An 18284-nucleotide genomic window follows, 5' to 3' on the forward strand; every position below is an offset into this window, starting at 1 on the left:
AAGCGGCATTTCCGCTCTACCATGCAAACACGATTCTCGTATCCTTTTCAGTTTTAGGTCTCCTCTCGTGCTGATCTGCTATGCGTGGGCTACAGCGATAATAAGTTAACTTGTTAGCTAACTTGCCCCTTGAGGGATAATTGTTGCATCAAAAATCTCCTACTCGCATAACCAAATTGCACAGAAATATTTAGGACATGCCGAACATCGTGCTTTTCAGCGGGAGCTCCCACCAAGACCTATCACAAAAAGTGGCTGATCGCCTCGGACTGGAATTGGGGAAAGTGATAACGAAGAAATTCTCCAACCAAGAAACATGGTAGGTTTATTTTTTACGCATTTCTCGTCTGTCTTTAGATACGTGCATGATTAGCTAACTTGCCAACTGCGTTAGCTGAGCTAGCCTAGCAAGCTCGCTGGTGCTGTATGTTAACTTACTGCAGCCTGGGTCATGCATGCACATGTGCGCAGGAGTAGTAAGTTTGCCAGCTATGCGAACGTCACTGAATAACGCTAGTTTGCTGACGTTATTACATCAACCCCTAAATTGGCTAGTTAGTTATATCTAGTTATGTAATCCCATGGTCGCGCATGCTGGTGTTCATTGTTCAGTCGTAACTTTGAAAGATACAACATGCTAACTAGTTTGCGAAAAGACTCACGTGACTTGATAATAGTCAACAGTTCGTGTAAACAGAACCAACGGAGAACAAGGCCACGTTCAGTATGCAAACGTTGTAGCTACAAAATGTAATGAAAAAAACTGAGTGATAACTGTGCAGGTAGCCTAGTGGGTAAGAGTGTTGGGCCAGCAACCAAAAAGCCGGCTGTTTGAATCCCCTAACCGACTAAGTGAAAAATGGGTCGATGTGCCCTAATTGTACTTTTAGTCGCTCTGGATAAGAGCCTCTGCTAAAACACATACGTTTTTTATCCGAATTGTTGCTATAATTGTTTGCCCTGCTGCCACCCCTGGTTCCATCTCCGCCGACATTATGTCATGCACTTAACCCTAATACAGAGCAATTTACAGGTGCAATATGAGCCTCTGCTAAAATGACTCAAATATAAAATGTTTTTCATTTATACATTTTCCTTATCTGAATTATTGCTATAATTGTTTGCCCTGCTGCCACCCTCAGTTCCATTTTAGCCTAAATGATGTCATGCACTTAATCTAGGTTCATTTCCAGCGAGTAAGCAAACTGACCTAATTGTTCAGTAGACATGGTAACTACATAAACCTGCGCTGGTGCATGTTGACGTTACATTACTTGCAATATGATGCAATGGGTGTGAGTTCACTGCACTGCCCCATGAACCAAGGTGAGCTAAGGTCTCCTATTGATTTAGCCTAGCTACATTACTTGTCCCCTATGTGCAATAATGGTTTTGTCAGCTATATTAATACAATAATCGGCATTAGAATTTGTGGATACTTTTGGAGAAAGATTGACCTGATAGTGGGACACTGATAAATATGATCTTATTGTGGGATGTCCTCCTTGCAAGGACAAAAAGTGGGAGCAAGGACATAGTATTAATAAGTGTTAAGATCATTGCAGAGCATAGATAGTCTTATACTCAGCTGGCCCCTCCCTGGATTTTGTGTTAAATACTCTACGCCAAAGCTTTCTCTGCCTCTAACCTCGTTCTGAACACCTCCAAAACAAAGGATTTGTGGTTTGGTAAGAAGAATGCCCCTCTCCACACCGGTGTGATTACTACCTCTGAGGGTTTAGAGCTTGAGGTAGTCACCTCATACAAGTACTTGGGAGTAAGTCTAGACGGTACACTGTCCTTCACTCAGCACATAGCAAAGCTAAGGTTAAATCTAGACATGGTTTCCTTTATCGTAAACGCCCCTCTTTCCCCCAGCTGCCAAACTAACCCTGATTCAGATGACCATCCTACCCATGCTAGATTACGGAGATGTGATTTTATAGATTGGCAGGTAAGGGTGCTCTCGTGCTGCTAGATGTTCTTTACCATTCAGCCATCAGATTTGCCACCAATGCTCCTTATAGGACACATCGCTGCACTCTATACTCTTCTGTAAACTGGTCATCACTGTATACTCGTCGCAAGACCCTCTGGTTGATGCTTATTTATAAAACCCTCTTAGGCCTCACTCCCCCCTATCTGAGATATCTACTGCAACCCTCATCCTCCACATTCAACACCCGTTCTGCAAGTCATATTCTGTTAAAGGTCCCCAAAGCGTACACATCCCTGGGTCGCTCGTCTTTTCAGTTCGCTGCAGCTATCGACTGGAACGAGCTGCAACAAACACTGAAACTGGACAGTTCTATCTCCATCTCTTCATTCAAAGACTCAATCATGGACACTCTTACTGACATTTGTGACTGCTTCGTGTGATGTATTGTCATCTCTACCTTCTTGCCCTTGGTGCTGTTGTCTGTGCCCAATGTTTGTACCATGTTTTGTGTTGCTACCATGTTGTGTTGCTGTTGTGTTGCTACCATGCTGTGGTGTTGTCTTAGGTCTCTCTTTATGTTGTGGTGTCACTTGTCGTGATATGTGTTGTCATATATATATATATATATATATTTATTTATTTATTTATTCATCCCAACCCCAGTCCCCGCAGGATGCTGTCATTGTAAATAAGAATTTGTTCTTGACGGACTTGCCTAGTTAAATGAATAAAAATGATGAAACGCACCAAGAATCTCACTGCCGATAGGTATTTATCACAGTGGGAGGCCGTTCCTTCTCTTGCAAGAACAGAACCTGTAACGACGAACCTACTGATTCTACTTCTAGAATCGCAATGCTTGTCAGTGGCCCTCAATTTGACTTTGAGCCAATCAGAGAGCACAAACCCCTGCGTGGGGGAGCTAACAAAAAAGGGGAAAAAATGAGGGCATTTTCTCCGTACATCCATGGATGAGCCAGTCACACTTCATATTAGAGGTCGACCGATTATTGGAGGACCAAAAAAGCCGATACCGATTTTTAATCAACCAATTTTTATATACATATTTATTTATTTGTAATAATGACAATTACAACAACACTGAATGAACACTTTTATTTTAACTTAATATAATACATAAATAAAAATCAATTTAGTCTCAAATAAATAATGAAACATGTTCAATTTGGTTTAAATAAAGCAAAAACACAGTGATGGAGAAGAAAGTAAAAAAAAAAGCTAAAGTTTAAGTTCCTTGCTCAGAACATATGAAAGCTGGTGGTTCCTCTTAACATGACTTTTCAATAGTCCCAGTTAATAAGTTTTAGGTTGTAGTTATTATAGGACTATTTCTCTCTAAACCGTTTGTATTTGATATACCTTTGACTATTGGATGTTCTTATAGGCACTATACTATTGCCGGGCTAATCTCGGGAGTTGATAGGCATGAAGTCATAAACAGCGCTGTGCTTCAAGCATTGCGAAGAGCTGCTGGCAAATGCAGGAAAGTGCTGTTTGAATGTATGCTTACGAGCCTGCTGCTGCCTACCACTGCTCAGTCAGACTACTCTATCAAATCATAGACTTAATTATGATATAATAAACACACAGAAATGCGAGCCTTAGGTCATTAATATGGTCGAATCCGGAAACTATCATTTAGAAAACCAAACGTTTATTCTTTCAGTGAATTACGGAACCGTTCCATATTTTATTGAATGGGTGGCCACCCTAAGTCTAAATATTGCTGTTACATTGCACAACCTTCAATGTTATGTCATAATTATGTACAATTCTGGCAAATTAATTACGGTTTTTGTTAGGAAGAAATGGGTCTTCACACAGTTCGCAACGAGCCAGGCGGCCCAAACGGCTGCATATACCCTGACTCTGCTTACACTGAACGCAAGAGAAGTGACACAATTTCCCTAGTTAATATTGCCTGCTAACATTAATTTATTTTAACTAAATATGCAGGTTTAAAAAAAATATACTTGTATATTGATTTTAAGAAAGGCATTGATGTTTATGGTTAGGTACATTGGTACATTAACAGTGCTTTTTTCGTGAATGTGCTTGTTAAATCATCACCCGTTTGGCGAAGTAGGTTGTGATTCGATGATAAATTAACAGGCACCCCATTGATTATTTGCAACGCAGGACAAGCTAGTTAAACTAGTAATATGATCAACCATGTGTAGTTAACTAGTGATTATAAGAATTGTTTTTTCTAAGATAAGTTTAATGCTAGCTAGCACCTTACCTTGGCTCCTTGCTGCACTTGCGTAACAGGTGGTCAGCCTGCGACGCAGTCTACTCGTGGAGGTCAATGTAATCGGCGTCCAAAAATGCCAATTACCGATTGTTATGAAAACTTGAAAATGGCCCTAATTAATCGGCCATGCCGATTAATCGGTCGATCTCTACTTCATATGCAATGTAGGCTATGGGATGGTAGCTACCTAAGTGCACAGACGGAATGCACACAACAGTAAATACTTCTCTAAGCTAGCTAACCACTGTAGCTAATAACGTTAGACAATAGATTAGCTAGTTTCCATGAAACAGCTGCCTGTGTTAGCTGCTGAGTTAGTGCAGTGTCCCACAGCTAGATAACTATGTAGCAAGATGACAAATAAACAATTGAATGCACTCTCCATAATACTGCCAGTGCCAGCCTATTGCCAAATGTTTTGCTAGCTCGCTAACGTTACCATATTGTGCTAGCTAGCGACTAGGCCGCGGGGATGGCACATTCAGACTGTACAAGCAAAGGAGCGTAATTGTAGCTTAAGACTTATCTACCGGTACACACGGTAAATACTTGATACTCTTCTTAGGCCTACTTAAGACAAAATGTTGCAGGTTTAACAACATGATTCTTAATTTTTACTTCTCAAATATAGTTACAACCAGGCCTATTGTGTAGCCTATTACCAGCAACATAATCTGCGAAGGACAGCAGCGGGAGGAGGGGGGTCAGGAACAGTTTTTTTTTTCCCCAACTGGTTATCTTGTGTCTTAATTATTTCATCAAACAGTGCGCTTAAAGCATCAGACAAGTTCAGTGCATACTGATTTTATTAACTTGGGGTGTGCCTATATATGGAAAAATACATGTTTAAAACCAATTGATTGGTCGAAAGAACACTTTCACTTTTTTTTATACTCTGCGACAGTCCTAGTCTGTACAGTAGCGGTTGGTCTCGTGTCTCCTCACGTCTTGCTTACGCTCTCCCCTTAGAACACAGATTCCCTCGTGCCTCCTCTTCTGGGTGGTTCAGATAGGTAGACCGGCTGTTGCGTTAATTGCCTCTCTTGGTCAGATGTGAGCACATGACTCCAGCGGAGGCAGGGAAAGGGGGTTGTCCTGTCTGGAATGTTTGACGTTTCTTTTTTTTACTTGTTTTGATGCCTGCAACTTGTGGAGAGATGGTGTGTGTGTACACTGATTCCCGGAAGTCTGCTTTTCCACACACACTTTCAAATGAGTTCTCATGTGAGGCTAGTTAGTCAACGTTAAGCTCGCTCTGATCACTCCAATTTACTGCACCAGACCTCCATCAGTCCTCTGCTTTTGGCGTGCAGTTATGATACTGTGTTGTTGGAAAGTGATTCTTGGTGCAGTATCTTTCATGAGTGAGTAGCAGTTGCCCTTTTTTCTTCGCATACCTTGTAGGGGGAGGGGAGATGGCCTAGTTGATAAAGGTCCTTGGTGAGAAGATTATGATCAGCCTTCTCCGTCAGGGTATAGGAGCTATAGGTGTAGAGCGATAAGAGCAGGGTGATGAGGAGGAAGGGATGATCTTCTCTACCTCAGTGTGGAGGTGAGTGAGAGGTTCCATGGTGGTGGTAAGAATTATGATCCTCATACTTTCCTTAAGATGACACTAAATAATAATGCCGCTTCTCTTGGTCAGCGTGGAGATCGGGGAGAGCGTGCGCGGCGAGGACGTCTACATTGTGCAGAGCGGCTGCGGGGAGATCAACGACAACCTGATGGAGCTGCTGATCATGATCAACGCGTGCAAGATCGCCTCGTCGTCCCGCGTCACCGCCGTCATCCCCTGCTTCCCCTACGCCCGACAGGATAAAAAAGATAAGGTAAGCCTACCTGCCGGGCTGCTCCCAGGCACAAATAAGTCACTACTATGATTCACTGTGGTGTTCCGTATGTAGTGCGAAACGTAGCATATTTACAGTAGCATATTTACAGTACCAGTCAAAAGTTTGGACACACCTACTCGTTCAAGGGTTTTTCTTTATTTGTACTATTTTCTATATTGTAGAGTAATAGTGAAGACATCAAACTATGAAATAACATATGGAATCATGTAGTTACCAAAAAAGTGTTAAACAAATCAAAATATATTTGAGATTCTTCAAAGTAGCCACCCTTTGCCTTGATGACAGGTTTGCACACTCTTGGCATTCTCTTAACCAGCTTCATGAGGTAGTCACCTGGAATTAATTTCAATTAACCGGTGTGCCTTGATAAAAGTTAAATGGTGGAATTGATTTCCTTCATCCGTTGTTGTGACAAGGTAGGGGTGGTATACAGGCGATAGCCCTATTTGGTAAAAGACCAAGTCCATATTATGGCAAGAACAGCTCATAAGAAAAGAGAAACGACAGTCCAGCACTTTAACCTCTTACATCTAGACGTTCCGCTAGCGGAACACCTGCTCCAATATCCAATGATAGGCGTGGTGCGAATTACAAATTCCTCAAAAATACAAAAACTTCAATTTTTCAAACATATGACTATTTCACAGCATTTTAAAGACAAGACTCTCCTTTATCTAACCACACTGTCCGATTTCAAAAAGGCTTTACAGCGAAAGCAAAACATTAGATTATGTCAGCAGAGTACCAAGCCAGAAATAATCAGACACCCATTTTTCAAGCTAGCATATAATGTCACAAAAACCCAGAAGACAGCTAAATGCAGCACTAACCTTTGATGATCTTCATCAGATGACACACCTAGGACATTATGTTATACAATACATGTTTTGTTCAATCAAGTTCATATTTATATCAAAAAACAGCTTTTTACATTAGCATGTGACGTTCAGAACTAGCATACCCCCCGCAAACTTCCGGAGGAATTTGCTAATAATTTACTAAATTACTCACGATAAATGTTCACAAAAAGCATAACAATTATTTTACGAATTATAGATACAGAACTCCTCTATGCACTCGATATGTCTGATTTTAAAATAGCTTTTTGGTGAAAGCACATTTTGCAATATTGTAAGTACATAGCCCAGGCATCACGGGCTAGCTATTTAGACACCCGGCAGGTTTAGCCTTCACCAAAATCAGATTTACTATTATAAAAGTTTGATTACCTTTTGTTGTCTTCGTCAGAATGCACTCCCAGGACTGCTACTTCAATAACAAATGTTGGTTTGGTCCAAAATAATCCATCGTTATATCCAAATTGCGGCGTTTTGTTCGTGCGTTCCAGACACTATCTGAAAGGGTAAATAAGGGTCGCGCGCATGGCGCAATTCGTGACAAAAAAAATCTAAATATTCCATTACCGTACTTCGAAGCATGTCAACCGCTGTTTAAAATCAATTTTTATGCCATTTTTCTCGTAAAAAAAGCGATAATATTCCGACCAGGAATGTCCATTTAGCTAAACAGAGGAAAGTAAACAAAGCTTTCGGTCGACGCGGGCACGAGCCTGAGTCTCACAGTACTGTAACCAGCCACTACCCAAACGCGCTACTTTTTTTCAGCCAGAGCCTGCAAAGCCACGATTCAGCTTTTTACCGCCTTCTGAGACCCTATGGCAGCCGTAGGAAGTGTCACGGGACAGCTAAGATCCTCACTCTTCAATAAACATAGACAAGAAGAACGACACCTTGTCAGACAGGCCACTTCCTGCATGAAACCTTCTCAGTTTTTTGCCTGCCAAATGAGTTCTGTTATACTCACAGACACCATTCAAACAGTTTTAGAAACTTTAGGGTGTTTTCTATCCATATGTAATAAGTATATGCATATTCTAGTTACTGGGTAGGAGTGGTAACCAGATTAAATCGGGTACGTTTTTTATCCACCCGTGAAAATACTGCCCCCTAGCCATAACAGGTTAAGACATGAAGGTCAGTCAATCCGGAAAATGTCGAACTTCGAAAGTTTCTTCAAGTGCAGTTGCAAAAACCATCAAGCACTATGATGAAACTGGGTCTCATGAGGACTGAATAAATCTTCAGAGTTCAAGTAACGGACACATCTCAAAATCAACTGTTCAGAGGAGACTGCGTGAATCAGGCCTTCATGGTCGAATTGCTGCAAAGAAACCACTACTAAGAAGAGACTTGCTTGGGCCAAGAAACACAAGCAATGGACATTCGACCAGTGGAAATCTGCCCTAAATTTAGATTTTTGGTTCCAACCACTGTGTTTTTGTGAGACTCAGAGTAGGTGAACGGATGATCTCTGCATGTATTGTTCCCACCGTGAAGCATGGAGGTGGTGTGGGGGTGCTTTGCTGGTGACACTGATTTATTTAGAATTCAATGCACACTTAACCAGCATGGCTACCACAGCATTCTGCAGCAATATGCCATCCCATCTTGTTTACGCTTAGTGGGACAATAATTTGTTTTTTAACAGGACAGTGACCCACCACACCTCCAGGCTGTGTAAGGGATATTTGACCAAGGAGAGTAATGGAGTGCTGCATCAATGTCCTGGCCTCCACAATCACCCGACCTCAACCCAGTTGAGGTGGTTTAGGATGAGTTGGACCGCAGAGTGAAGGAAAAGCAGCCAACAAGTGCTCAGCATATGTGGGAACTCCAAGACTGTTGGAAAAGCATTCCAGGTGAAGCTGGTTGAGAGAATGCCAAGAGTGTACAAAGCTGTCATCAAGGCAAAGGGTAGCTACATTGAGATTCTTCAAATGTGAATGTCATCCAATAACTAATGTGTTACTACACAAAAACCATACGAAAAATACAGCGGCTCCCAAATATATAGCTGTAGGTTTGAATCGGAGCATGGTTCATCACCTGACAACAATTAGGCCCAATTCTCATTAACAGTTTGTGCTAATGTTACTTAACTGAAAGGTGACGGCAGGCATTCCAAGAGGGGAGAAAAGGTTCAGACTACTGCTTATCTGGTAAATGATTGTCACACCCTGTTTCAGTTAATAAAGTAACAACAGTTTCCTCATGTAGCAAGCCACACTTGTTCTGAGGCCTATCCTATATTCCACCGTTTCTCCCTCTTTCTCCCCAAAGACAGTGTATCAAGCACCAGTTACTATCATGAGACCCTAAGCACGAGATCTCTAACGTTTTGGTGCATATTTAACCTTTATTTAACTAGGCAAGTCAGTCGAACAAATTCTTATTTACAATGACGGCCTACTCCGGGCGACGCTGGGCCAATTGTGCGCCGCCCTATGGGACTCCCAATCACGGGCCGGATGTGATACAGCCTGGTTTTGAACCAGGCTGTGCCACTCGGGAGCCCTATGTTTTCTAACATGAAGGTGTAACATGCCAGAACTCAAAGGCCCCTCTAATGTAGTGGCATACTGTAGCCCTGCTCCAGTCCTCCCGTGTACCCCCAACAGCACACATTTTTGTTGTAGCCCCGGGCTGACTTAACTGGTTCAAGGTCATGTCTAGCAGGGATCCTGCTAATGTCAGTGACGTCATAACTTGTATATTTGAGGTCACGTTATCGAATTTTTGCAATTTAGCTAACCCTTTTCCTAACCTTCAGTGTTCCTAACCTGTTTTGAAAAGTCGCTTCTGACATTAGGGGCATCCCATCTAGTCGAAACCCTGATTCAACTCATTGAGGGCTTGATTAGTTGCATCAGGTGTGCTCGTCTGGGCCTACAACAAAAATGTGTGCTGTAGGGGTTACTGGAGGATGAGTTGCGAAATACATCTGTAGCCTATACAAACACTCGGAACTACAAGTTCTAGAACAGGACATAACAGATTTCAGAGGGTTTACTTATGTTTGTAAATCAAAGTTCAATACAAGAAGGATTTAGACGGGGTATGTTTGCTTCTACCAAATGATCGATGTTCAATTCCACATGTAGGCCTATCGCTGTTGTCTTTTCCCTGAGGCATGTTAAATCAATTCATGGCACTGTGGAATGTGACCTAGAACAAAATAGATGTTGAAACAAGCGTCTTGCCAGAGTTGAACTTGTGTGTTTGTAGATAAAGTAACCTGTGAGTTGTGATTTGTCCCCTGAAACCAGAGTCTCTACAGTCACCTTGTGCTGCCATTTGGCTACAGAGGGCTGTGTGTGCATTAACCGCAGAAGACCAAGGTGTCTGTGTTGAACACGCCACAACCTGTAGCCAACCATCGCCTGTTGTCCGTCACCTGGCCTGGATTGTGTTCCTTGTGGAGGAGCAGAGGATTTAGACTTGGACTAGTTATTTAAATCCAGGGCATTTTACTGTAGTACTACAATTGTTGCCACGCCGAATAATAACATTGTGTGCTTCATTTGAAAGAGCCTGTAACTCCCTCTGTGTCCCAGAGTCGTGCTCCTATCTCAGCCAAGCTGGTGGCCAACATGCTGTCTGTAGCCGGCGCCGACCACATCATCACAATGGACCTCCACGCCTCGCAGATCCAGGTAGGCAGCGTCTAACACATCACCGTCACAGCAGTGCAGTCGCAGGGTGCAGTTTCCCCTGTCGATTTTAAATGAAGTTATATTGAATTGAAACGACTAGTAGTAGTCGTTAGTTTCATTCCAAGTTATTGCAGTGAAGTCTGGGGTTGTCGCTATGTTTTTTTTTCTCAATATTAGGCTAATCGGAGAGGCTGTATATTATCATGTTAAAGGGGAAATGTTTTAAACTTTTTTTTCCCTGATCTCTCTGTAGGGATTCTTCGACATCGCCGTGGACAACCTGTATGCAGAGCCCGCGGTCCTCCAATGGATCCGGGAGAACATTCCAGAGTGGAAGAACAGCTGCATTGTGTCCCCTGACGCTGGAGGAGCCAAACGGTAATAAACAATTCAATGTGGCAGGGTCACATGAACCAGATACGGCTGGTCCTGAGGACTTCAATGTGGAAAAGCTATGGGGAAAGTCAAATGTTTGGACCTGTTCATCTCTCCCTTGTGTTTAACCTTTTCATTGGTGTTTCTTTGTACTGGTCCATCTTGGAGATGAGTTACACTAGACTTTCTGGAGGTCATGTGAATGAGATGCTATTTCAGCTGAGTGCTGACATGCACATCTCATTTCTCATCTCTTTGTTTTAAATTCCTGTGTCCAGAGTGACCTCCATCGCTGACCGTCTGAATGTGGAGTTTGCCCTCATCCACAAGGAGAGGAAGAAGGCCAACGAGGTGGACCGCATGGTCCTGGTCGGAGACGTGAAGGACCGCGTGGCCATCTTGGTCGACGACATGGCCGACACATGCGGTACCATCTGCAAAGCTGCTGAGAAGTGAGCAACCACACGTGTATATACACTCACACAGCTCCTAATATCCCCAAAGTTACTCTACCATGGCCTTGATCTAGTTTATTTGTGTTTGGCTTGTGGTGTCAATACAGGTCAGTATTTATAGATGGTTGCTGTGTAGGCTCATCTGTTGAGCATCCGTTGATCTCAAATCACCGTATTGGTTATTGACCTGAATGAACCATTGTATCAAACCTAATGAGAGATTGTGTAGAGGGTGAGAAGTGATATGGAGACTCAAAATCCACTCAGGGTTTTTTCTGCATCAAAATGGGGGGCTTGGCCAAATGTAGAAGCCCTCCTGTTTGCTGCAGTTACAAAACGTAGCTGTTTTTAAAGCAAGTTTTCTGCTATTTTTATTTTACTGTTTGGACATAGAGAAAAGGGGGAAAAAACCTGGAAGTCATTATCGTTTGTTCCGGTTTCAACCATGGCTCCCGTTTCACTGTCTCTCTGAAACGCTTCAACATTTCACTCTTCTATTTGATGCTTGTGCATATTTAATTTTTCTACTTTGCTCATATGCATTATTTTATGACTTTCAAACGCAGTTTCCATATTACCGTCACATTTTTTTTATTTTATATTACACCACTCATATCTCTCTAGATTGATTGATGCCGGTGCGATCAAGGTCTATGCTATCCTCACGCACGGCATATTTTCCGGTCCGGCCATCGCGCGTATCAACGATGCTCCCTTCGAGGCCGTGGTGGTCACCAACACCATCCCCCAGGAGGAGAAGATGAAGTCGTGCCCAAAGATCCAGGTACCCACTGTCCAAATGGGCACTTCCTGTTTACTTACACGTCCTGGTACCTTTTAGCCAATGAGGTTTGAGGAATCCCTTTGTTGATACATGCAGCATTTTGCCTCTCCCATGTCTCGAAACTGTAGCTAGCTGCTGTTAGAGCTAACCATTCCAACCAGGATTGATTGGCTGCCCTATAGGTTACCTGACCTGAGGCACTGGTTGATGGCGGTCTGCCATAGAGATGTATATATTATGTTGTATTTCAATGGTCTCCACCAGATCATAGATATAGCCATGATCCTGGCCGAGGCGATCAGGAGAACCCACAACGGCGAGTCGGTGTCCTACCTCTTCAGCCACGTGCCCTTGTAAAGGATGGCCACGAGCAGAGGGCACAGCGGCCGTTTCTCTCCTCATGCTCCAATCAGCTCGCACCTTCAATGACCACACCCTCCCGGAAGTCCTTAAACTCTGACGGTTTGGGCCAATTACACGTGACCGATTCCTAAAGGCCACGCCCACTTTCCCAGCTCCGTTGTTCCGTCTGGAGACCCAAGAAAGAGTATCACCTCCTCTTTGAGACCAGCAAGTTTCTATTTATGCGTATTACCATGTTAAGATTTCCTTACTGTGTTTGTTTCAATATCATGCTTTGCCAGCCATGCCACCCAAGGGATCTGGCTGTCATTTTAACCAAAGGTCCATTGCCTAACGATGTTCCTGTTTGTTGTACCTCCATTTTTCTTACATTTCACTATAAATGAAAGCATTCCATTGTCATGTCACTTGAGAATCTGCAATACTGTTGGTTTTAGATGCACCTTTGTTTCATCAATACACGCCGATTACGAAATACCAGGGTCCTATTCACTCGACTCAAAACGATAGCAAACAGGGAGGGACTATCTGTACAATAAATGCCTGTCTTCATTTTCTGTTGTGAAATGTTTTGCTGCAGTGTGTGCTAATCAATGCCACCCAGGGTTGTTTAGTCATCAACAGCTGATTTATTTCCTTTTTTTTTCTTTTACATTTCTTTAAACAGCAACATTTGGTTAGTGTGGAACTTTAAGTGAAGTTTTTTTTTTTTTATCAAAAAGATCCAGAGTAGAGGCTGTATTTGTTCAGCCAGCAGATACCTACATAATGTTTAAGCATCTAGCATTGTCTCAAAGTCCCAATATTGTATCATAGAATTCAATTTGAGATATGAGGGAGACAGTTGTAAGCATTTCCACATTTTCTGGCATTCTAGTTAAAACATTATTTCGTTAGTGCCACGTAACAAGGCCAAATCTGATTTGCCATTTTAGTTTCCTTCATTTAGTATGCACCTGATGGCGCACTCCCTCTTGTGACGGACTGGTGTCATTGCAGGGCCTCATGCTCACCTTCGTATTTCTGATTTTATTACAATCTTGAAATTGCTCATTTACTAAAACTCCCAACACCACTACTAATCTCCTGCTGCCCAGTTTTTCAAAAGTTATTTTCAGATTTCGGTAATCGGATAGGATTAAATGAATAGAACGGGTATCCACATTCAAGTCAATGATACACCCGCTCCATTTATATGCATTTAATCCGATAACTTGGAAAAACTGGGGACAGTACCTCCGTATATCAAGTTTATCCATCTTGTCAAAGGGTGATTGGTCGAACAACCCACACCCAAAAGGTCATGAACTTCAAAGTTCTACTTTCCTCATGTCTTGAGTGTATTTTTTTTTTTTCTTCAAATGTTTAAGAAAGTTATAATGTACGAGTGTAACTCCTCTGCGTTCATTTTCTCCTGTTGTACGGTGAGTGTGCGCCAAAGGCAGTCTTCAGAATGAATTAGCGGATTGGTTGAAAACTGCTGGCGGATAGGCAGCCACACGTTTTTTACACCACCAGGGTTTTCATTAACAATAAACTGACAATGACATTACATAATGCTGACTTGTCTTCTTTTCTTTGACCTTTGGTTACTGAGGATCCTCAGATGAATTGTTATCGACAGTACACTGTTATTTTCCCTATGGGGGGGGGTGATCCCATTGGAAGATGTGAGTTACTCATAGCACCATAATCCGGTGGCAGTGTCATGTGAAAGTAAGGAAGGACCCTGGTTGAATGAATGTTTGTCAATCACAGGTCTTTAGAAAGGTGAGTTCACTAAACTGGCCATGCAACACCACCGCCCAACCACCATCTAGGATCAGGTGTTCCTTGACTATGTAATCTTATTCATTGTGATCTAAAAGGCTAAACTGGTCCTAGATCAGCACTCCTTGTCTGAGACGCTTTGCCCTGGACTCCCATCCAAGGACCAACCAGGACGAATATCGTTGTCTAGGCTCAGACTGAGACAACTGCCAACAAGGGGCCCCCTTGAAGGGGGATGCTGGATGGTGTGGCTGATGGCTACAGCCATATATAGTATATCATATATGTGTAGGCCTACTACCCTGACGGTGGGGGGGTGCCTTATTACTGCCTTGTCACGTTCTGTATGGGGAGTTGGCAACAGTTTCTCAGTAGACATGAGGACTGTCATTTTTGATTCCTTAGTGGTGGATAGTGGCTGAAAACATCCATAGTTGACATCCACGTGCTTATTAGGTATTTAATCTGAACCAGGCCAAACTGTCACGTAACCATAACATACTTCACAAAGGATCATCAAGAGAAAATAAGACATCACTATCTAATAGCACTTATAACAACTCAAACGTCTTAATAGTAACAAACAATAGATACAATTTGCCAGTGGGAATAATCCTATGCGTTTGTTCATAGAGACCATATGACTACTTGCCAAACCGAGTTAATAGAAGGGACATGTTTTTTGCTCTTTTAGAAATCAAAAGGGTGTAAGAAAAAGTCACATGATAATGGTGATAAATACAGTATGTGGTACATACCTCCATTTTCCGACAGGTGGCGTGTTGTGCATACTTCTCTCTGTGGTGCCTGAAACTCGCTGAATAAAGTGATTAAAAACACATTTGTGAAATTTTGGGCACGTATCACGTCTGCATAATTTGTTCAAATTCCCGCCGTTGAAAAATGAGGTTCAAATGTAATCTAATTTTAATATAGCATGTATTTCATTTCCAAATCGCTCCTGGATGGGAGCTGTATGATGACGTCAGGCTCATTTGCATATCGCTCAGTATATGTACAATGCCTGCGCAAAGGCGGGACACACTGCTGCGACGCAAAGCCTGGAGAAGTACCATTAGTCAATCAGTCCAACTTTGGTAAGCACTGATATTCATATTAACTTTATGGTATTGGTCATATAAAAATAAGATACATGATATTTTCTGAAATGCTGCCATAATAGTGTAACTAACATGAATGTATCATTGCGAGAACATTCTAACCTGTACCATGCCAAGGACAAAAGATGCGACTATAAAGATGATTGGATGGATGCAACTTTTTTTTTTTTTTTTTAAGAAACATCTAACTAGTAAATAGAAACGAGTGGATACGTGTTCTATTTGAGTTTCGCTGTGTAACACTAGCCATATCAATCCATATCCTTTGTTCAGATTCTTTGTGGTGGCGATAGGCTACAGTCAATTGTCTAAGTCATGCGTAATAACATTTGAAATGTTCCTTTAGATAGTATGTTATGACACGTATAGTCATGAATGGGCCTAATTGAGGGAGTCGCGGTACAATTTGGGAGCCTATCTTCGAAGGTAAAGCGGATCTGGGCGGTGGTTCTCCAGATTGCGCTGCCCAAGGGAGAGGCGAGTCTTAGACCATACACGTGGAATTAAAGTATGATCAGCATTGTAGACAAATATTTTAAAACTAAAAATACATATAATATACAGTATCTTTATACCTTTAGCCGTTGATTTGAACGCATAGTTGGTTATTTGTGGCCAACCGCTTTTTCTCTTTTCGGCGTTCTCAGCATGGGAACGCGTATTGTTATGTAAATGTTCATTTTGGGGAATATTAGGCGCCATTCATTGTGGGGTGCGGTTTTGTGCCCCTGTGTGTGACATGGTCCCTGAACTGGGTAACGGGATGTGAGGCAATTTGCACCAGGCTCTGCTTGAGGCGAACAAAAGAATGCAGGCGCGCTACTTACACGTTTTGGTCACGTCCCTAGTTGCGCACTTGAGGAAAAGCTATTGTGGCTGCAGTGTTGTGTTGTCTGCGCATATGTTTAATTAAAACAATGCTTCTCGTTTTGACAGACTTCGCAATCATGTCTGACAAGCCAAATCTCGAGGAGGTCGCCAGCTTCGACAAGACCAAGCTGAAAAAGACCGAGACGCAGGAGAAGAATCCGCTGCCGACTAAAGAAAGTAAGGATACAGACATTTATGCAATAGTCTGACATTATGATATGACACATGAATACTATATTAATTATTATTATTATTTTTTAATAGACCTATCCCACTGGGCACACACTGGTTAAATCAACGTTAATTCCACGTTATTTCAATGAAATTCCTTTGAACCAATGTCTGCCCAGCGGGATGCATCATAAGAAGGCTACTGTACTGTAGGCCTACTGGTACTCCTGTAGAATATAGTCCTACCTTTTCAATATTAACATTGTGTGTCTAAGCTAAGCTACAGTAGACATGATAGGCCTAGGCTAAGTGAAAGCCCATTTATGCCTCAAGGGTGTTGCCAGTGAGATTCTCATCACTGTTCTTTTGTCTCTCTGTCTCTCTCCCAGCCATTGAACAGGAGAAGCAGGCGTCGTCGTGAAGACCATCCCTCTGTCATGCACTGTACACCCCCTCCTCCTGCATTGCCTTCTTTTCACTCACTTCTTTTTAGCTGTATAACTTGTCAAGAAAAACCCCCACCAACAACACAAAGCTGCACTGCGATGGATGACCATCCATGTCCAGGCGCTGACCCCGCCCCTCCTACCACCTCGACCAATAGAGGAGCAGGCCCTCGCCTAGCCAAGCCAGGAATGAGGAAGTACTACCAACCAACCAGGGGCGGAACGGTGGACGGTCCCAAAGTTGTCGGGTGTGGTGTCCAAACATCAACACGGGGTAGAGAGGGCTACAGGATGGAGGCGTGGCCTTGGATCTAGGAAGTTACATCCCTCGTTCGACATCCAATTTCCTGTGTGGCCTCTTGTCGACCTGGTAACTCACGCCCCAACCGTGTCCGGCTTTTTATATTTTAGTTTCGGAAAAATGCACAACCTTTTTTTGTTTTTACACTGGTAATATGATTAACATACCCATTGGTTAATACAAGTTTTCTGTCAGATATTTTTTTTATCCAACCAAGGATGAAAAAACAGAATCCATCTAGTCTTGGAAGATACTCGTGTGGACTTTATTTACGTTGATGTTTTTAGAACGTTTATTGTACGTTGACCTTTTTTATCGATGTGATTTGGGATAGCTTTTTGTGTTGCACCCTGTCTCTGATTTGTTTAATATTGTAAGGAAAAAAGATCATTACTGGAAATGAATTCCATGTGTTCTGCAGTCGATCAAATTATTTGGAGTTTTCTAAAGTCCCAACAGTCATGTTAATCTACCACATACCATTACCAATAATGGAAACAGTGAAATGTTGTAATAAAAAAAATATTTGTTTCTATGAAGTGAATTGCGACATGCTTTCTTTATCCATGCATTTTTTTTACTTAGTGGACCACCCACGTTCTGTATGTGTCAACTAAGGCCAATACTCTGGTCTACCGACTGTAACCCACATTTAGTGCTCTACCTGACCCATGGGCGATGACCCTTGAACCTGCAAGGCTATGAGGCTGTTTGCACTGGGAAAATCCACAATATTTTGATTAATGTATTTTTTTTAACAAATTTAACTAGGCAAGTCAGTTAAAAACAAATTGTTATTTACAATGACAGCCCACTAGGAAACAGGTTAACAACCTTGTTCAGGGAGCAGAACAACACATTTTTTACTTTGACAGCTCGGGGATTCGATCCAACAACCTTTCGGTTACTGGCCCAACGCTTTAACCACTAGGTTACCTGCGGCCCCAACATCTTTGGGTATTTTACTCATTAGTCCACTGTTGATACAGTCCCAACATTTTGATCATGTCAGCAGTCAAATTTCCAAAATGCATCATCATCATGATGA

General features: G+C 42.3%; 2 protein-coding genes across 2 annotated transcripts; both read left to right on the plus strand.

Annotated features, from left to right (window-relative positions):
• LOC106574406 (ribose-phosphate pyrophosphokinase 2) lies at window positions 1-14114 on the plus strand. Its single transcript, XM_014150277.3, has 7 exons — window positions 1-319; window positions 5860-6043; window positions 10482-10580; window positions 10834-10958; window positions 11234-11407; window positions 12035-12194; window positions 12459-14114. The coding sequence occupies exons 1-7, from the start codon at window positions 198-200 to the stop codon at window positions 12549-12551; spliced, it is 957 nt and encodes a 318-aa protein (XP_014005752.1). The 5' UTR covers window positions 1-197; the 3' UTR covers window positions 12552-14114.
• A 1068-nt stretch (window positions 14115-15182) lies between these two features.
• Window positions 15183-17775, plus strand: LOC145861128 (uncharacterized). The gene is made up of 3 exons (XM_082962863.1): window positions 15183-15424; window positions 16385-16495; window positions 16879-17775. The coding sequence occupies exons 1-3, from the start codon at window positions 15265-15267 to the stop codon at window positions 16908-16910; spliced, it is 303 nt and encodes a 100-aa protein (XP_082818989.1). The 5' UTR covers window positions 15183-15264; the 3' UTR covers window positions 16911-17775.
• Window positions 17776-18284: the final 509 nt, after the last annotated feature.

The sequence above is a fragment of the Salmo salar genome, chromosome 16 (genome assembly GCF_965601325.2).
Source record: "Salmo salar chromosome 16, fSalSal1, whole genome shotgun sequence".
Classification (NCBI taxonomy): Eukaryota; Metazoa; Chordata; class Actinopteri; order Salmoniformes; family Salmonidae; genus Salmo; species Salmo salar.

Coding starts and splice junctions, on each gene's coding strand:
- LOC106574406 (XM_014150277.3), top strand. CDS start 198: ATGCCGAACATCGTGCTTTTCAGCGGGAGCTCCCACCAAGACCTATCA. Junction 6,044..10,481: donor GACAGGATAAAAAAGATAAG/GTAAGCCTACCT, acceptor TCTGTGTCCCAG/AGTCGTGCTCCTATCTCAGC. Junction 10,959..11,233: donor GACGCTGGAGGAGCCAAACG/GTAATAAACAAT, acceptor TCCTGTGTCCAG/AGTGACCTCCATCGCTGACC.
- LOC145861128 (XM_082962863.1), top strand. CDS start 15,265: ATGTATTTCATTTCCAAATCGCTCCTGGATGGGAGCTGTATGATGACG. Junction 15,425..16,384: donor AGTCAATCAGTCCAACTTTG/GTAAGCACTGAT, acceptor TCGTTTTGACAG/ACTTCGCAATCATGTCTGAC. Junction 16,496..16,878: donor TCCGCTGCCGACTAAAGAAA/GTAAGGATACAG, acceptor TCTCTCTCCCAG/CCATTGAACAGGAGAAGCAG.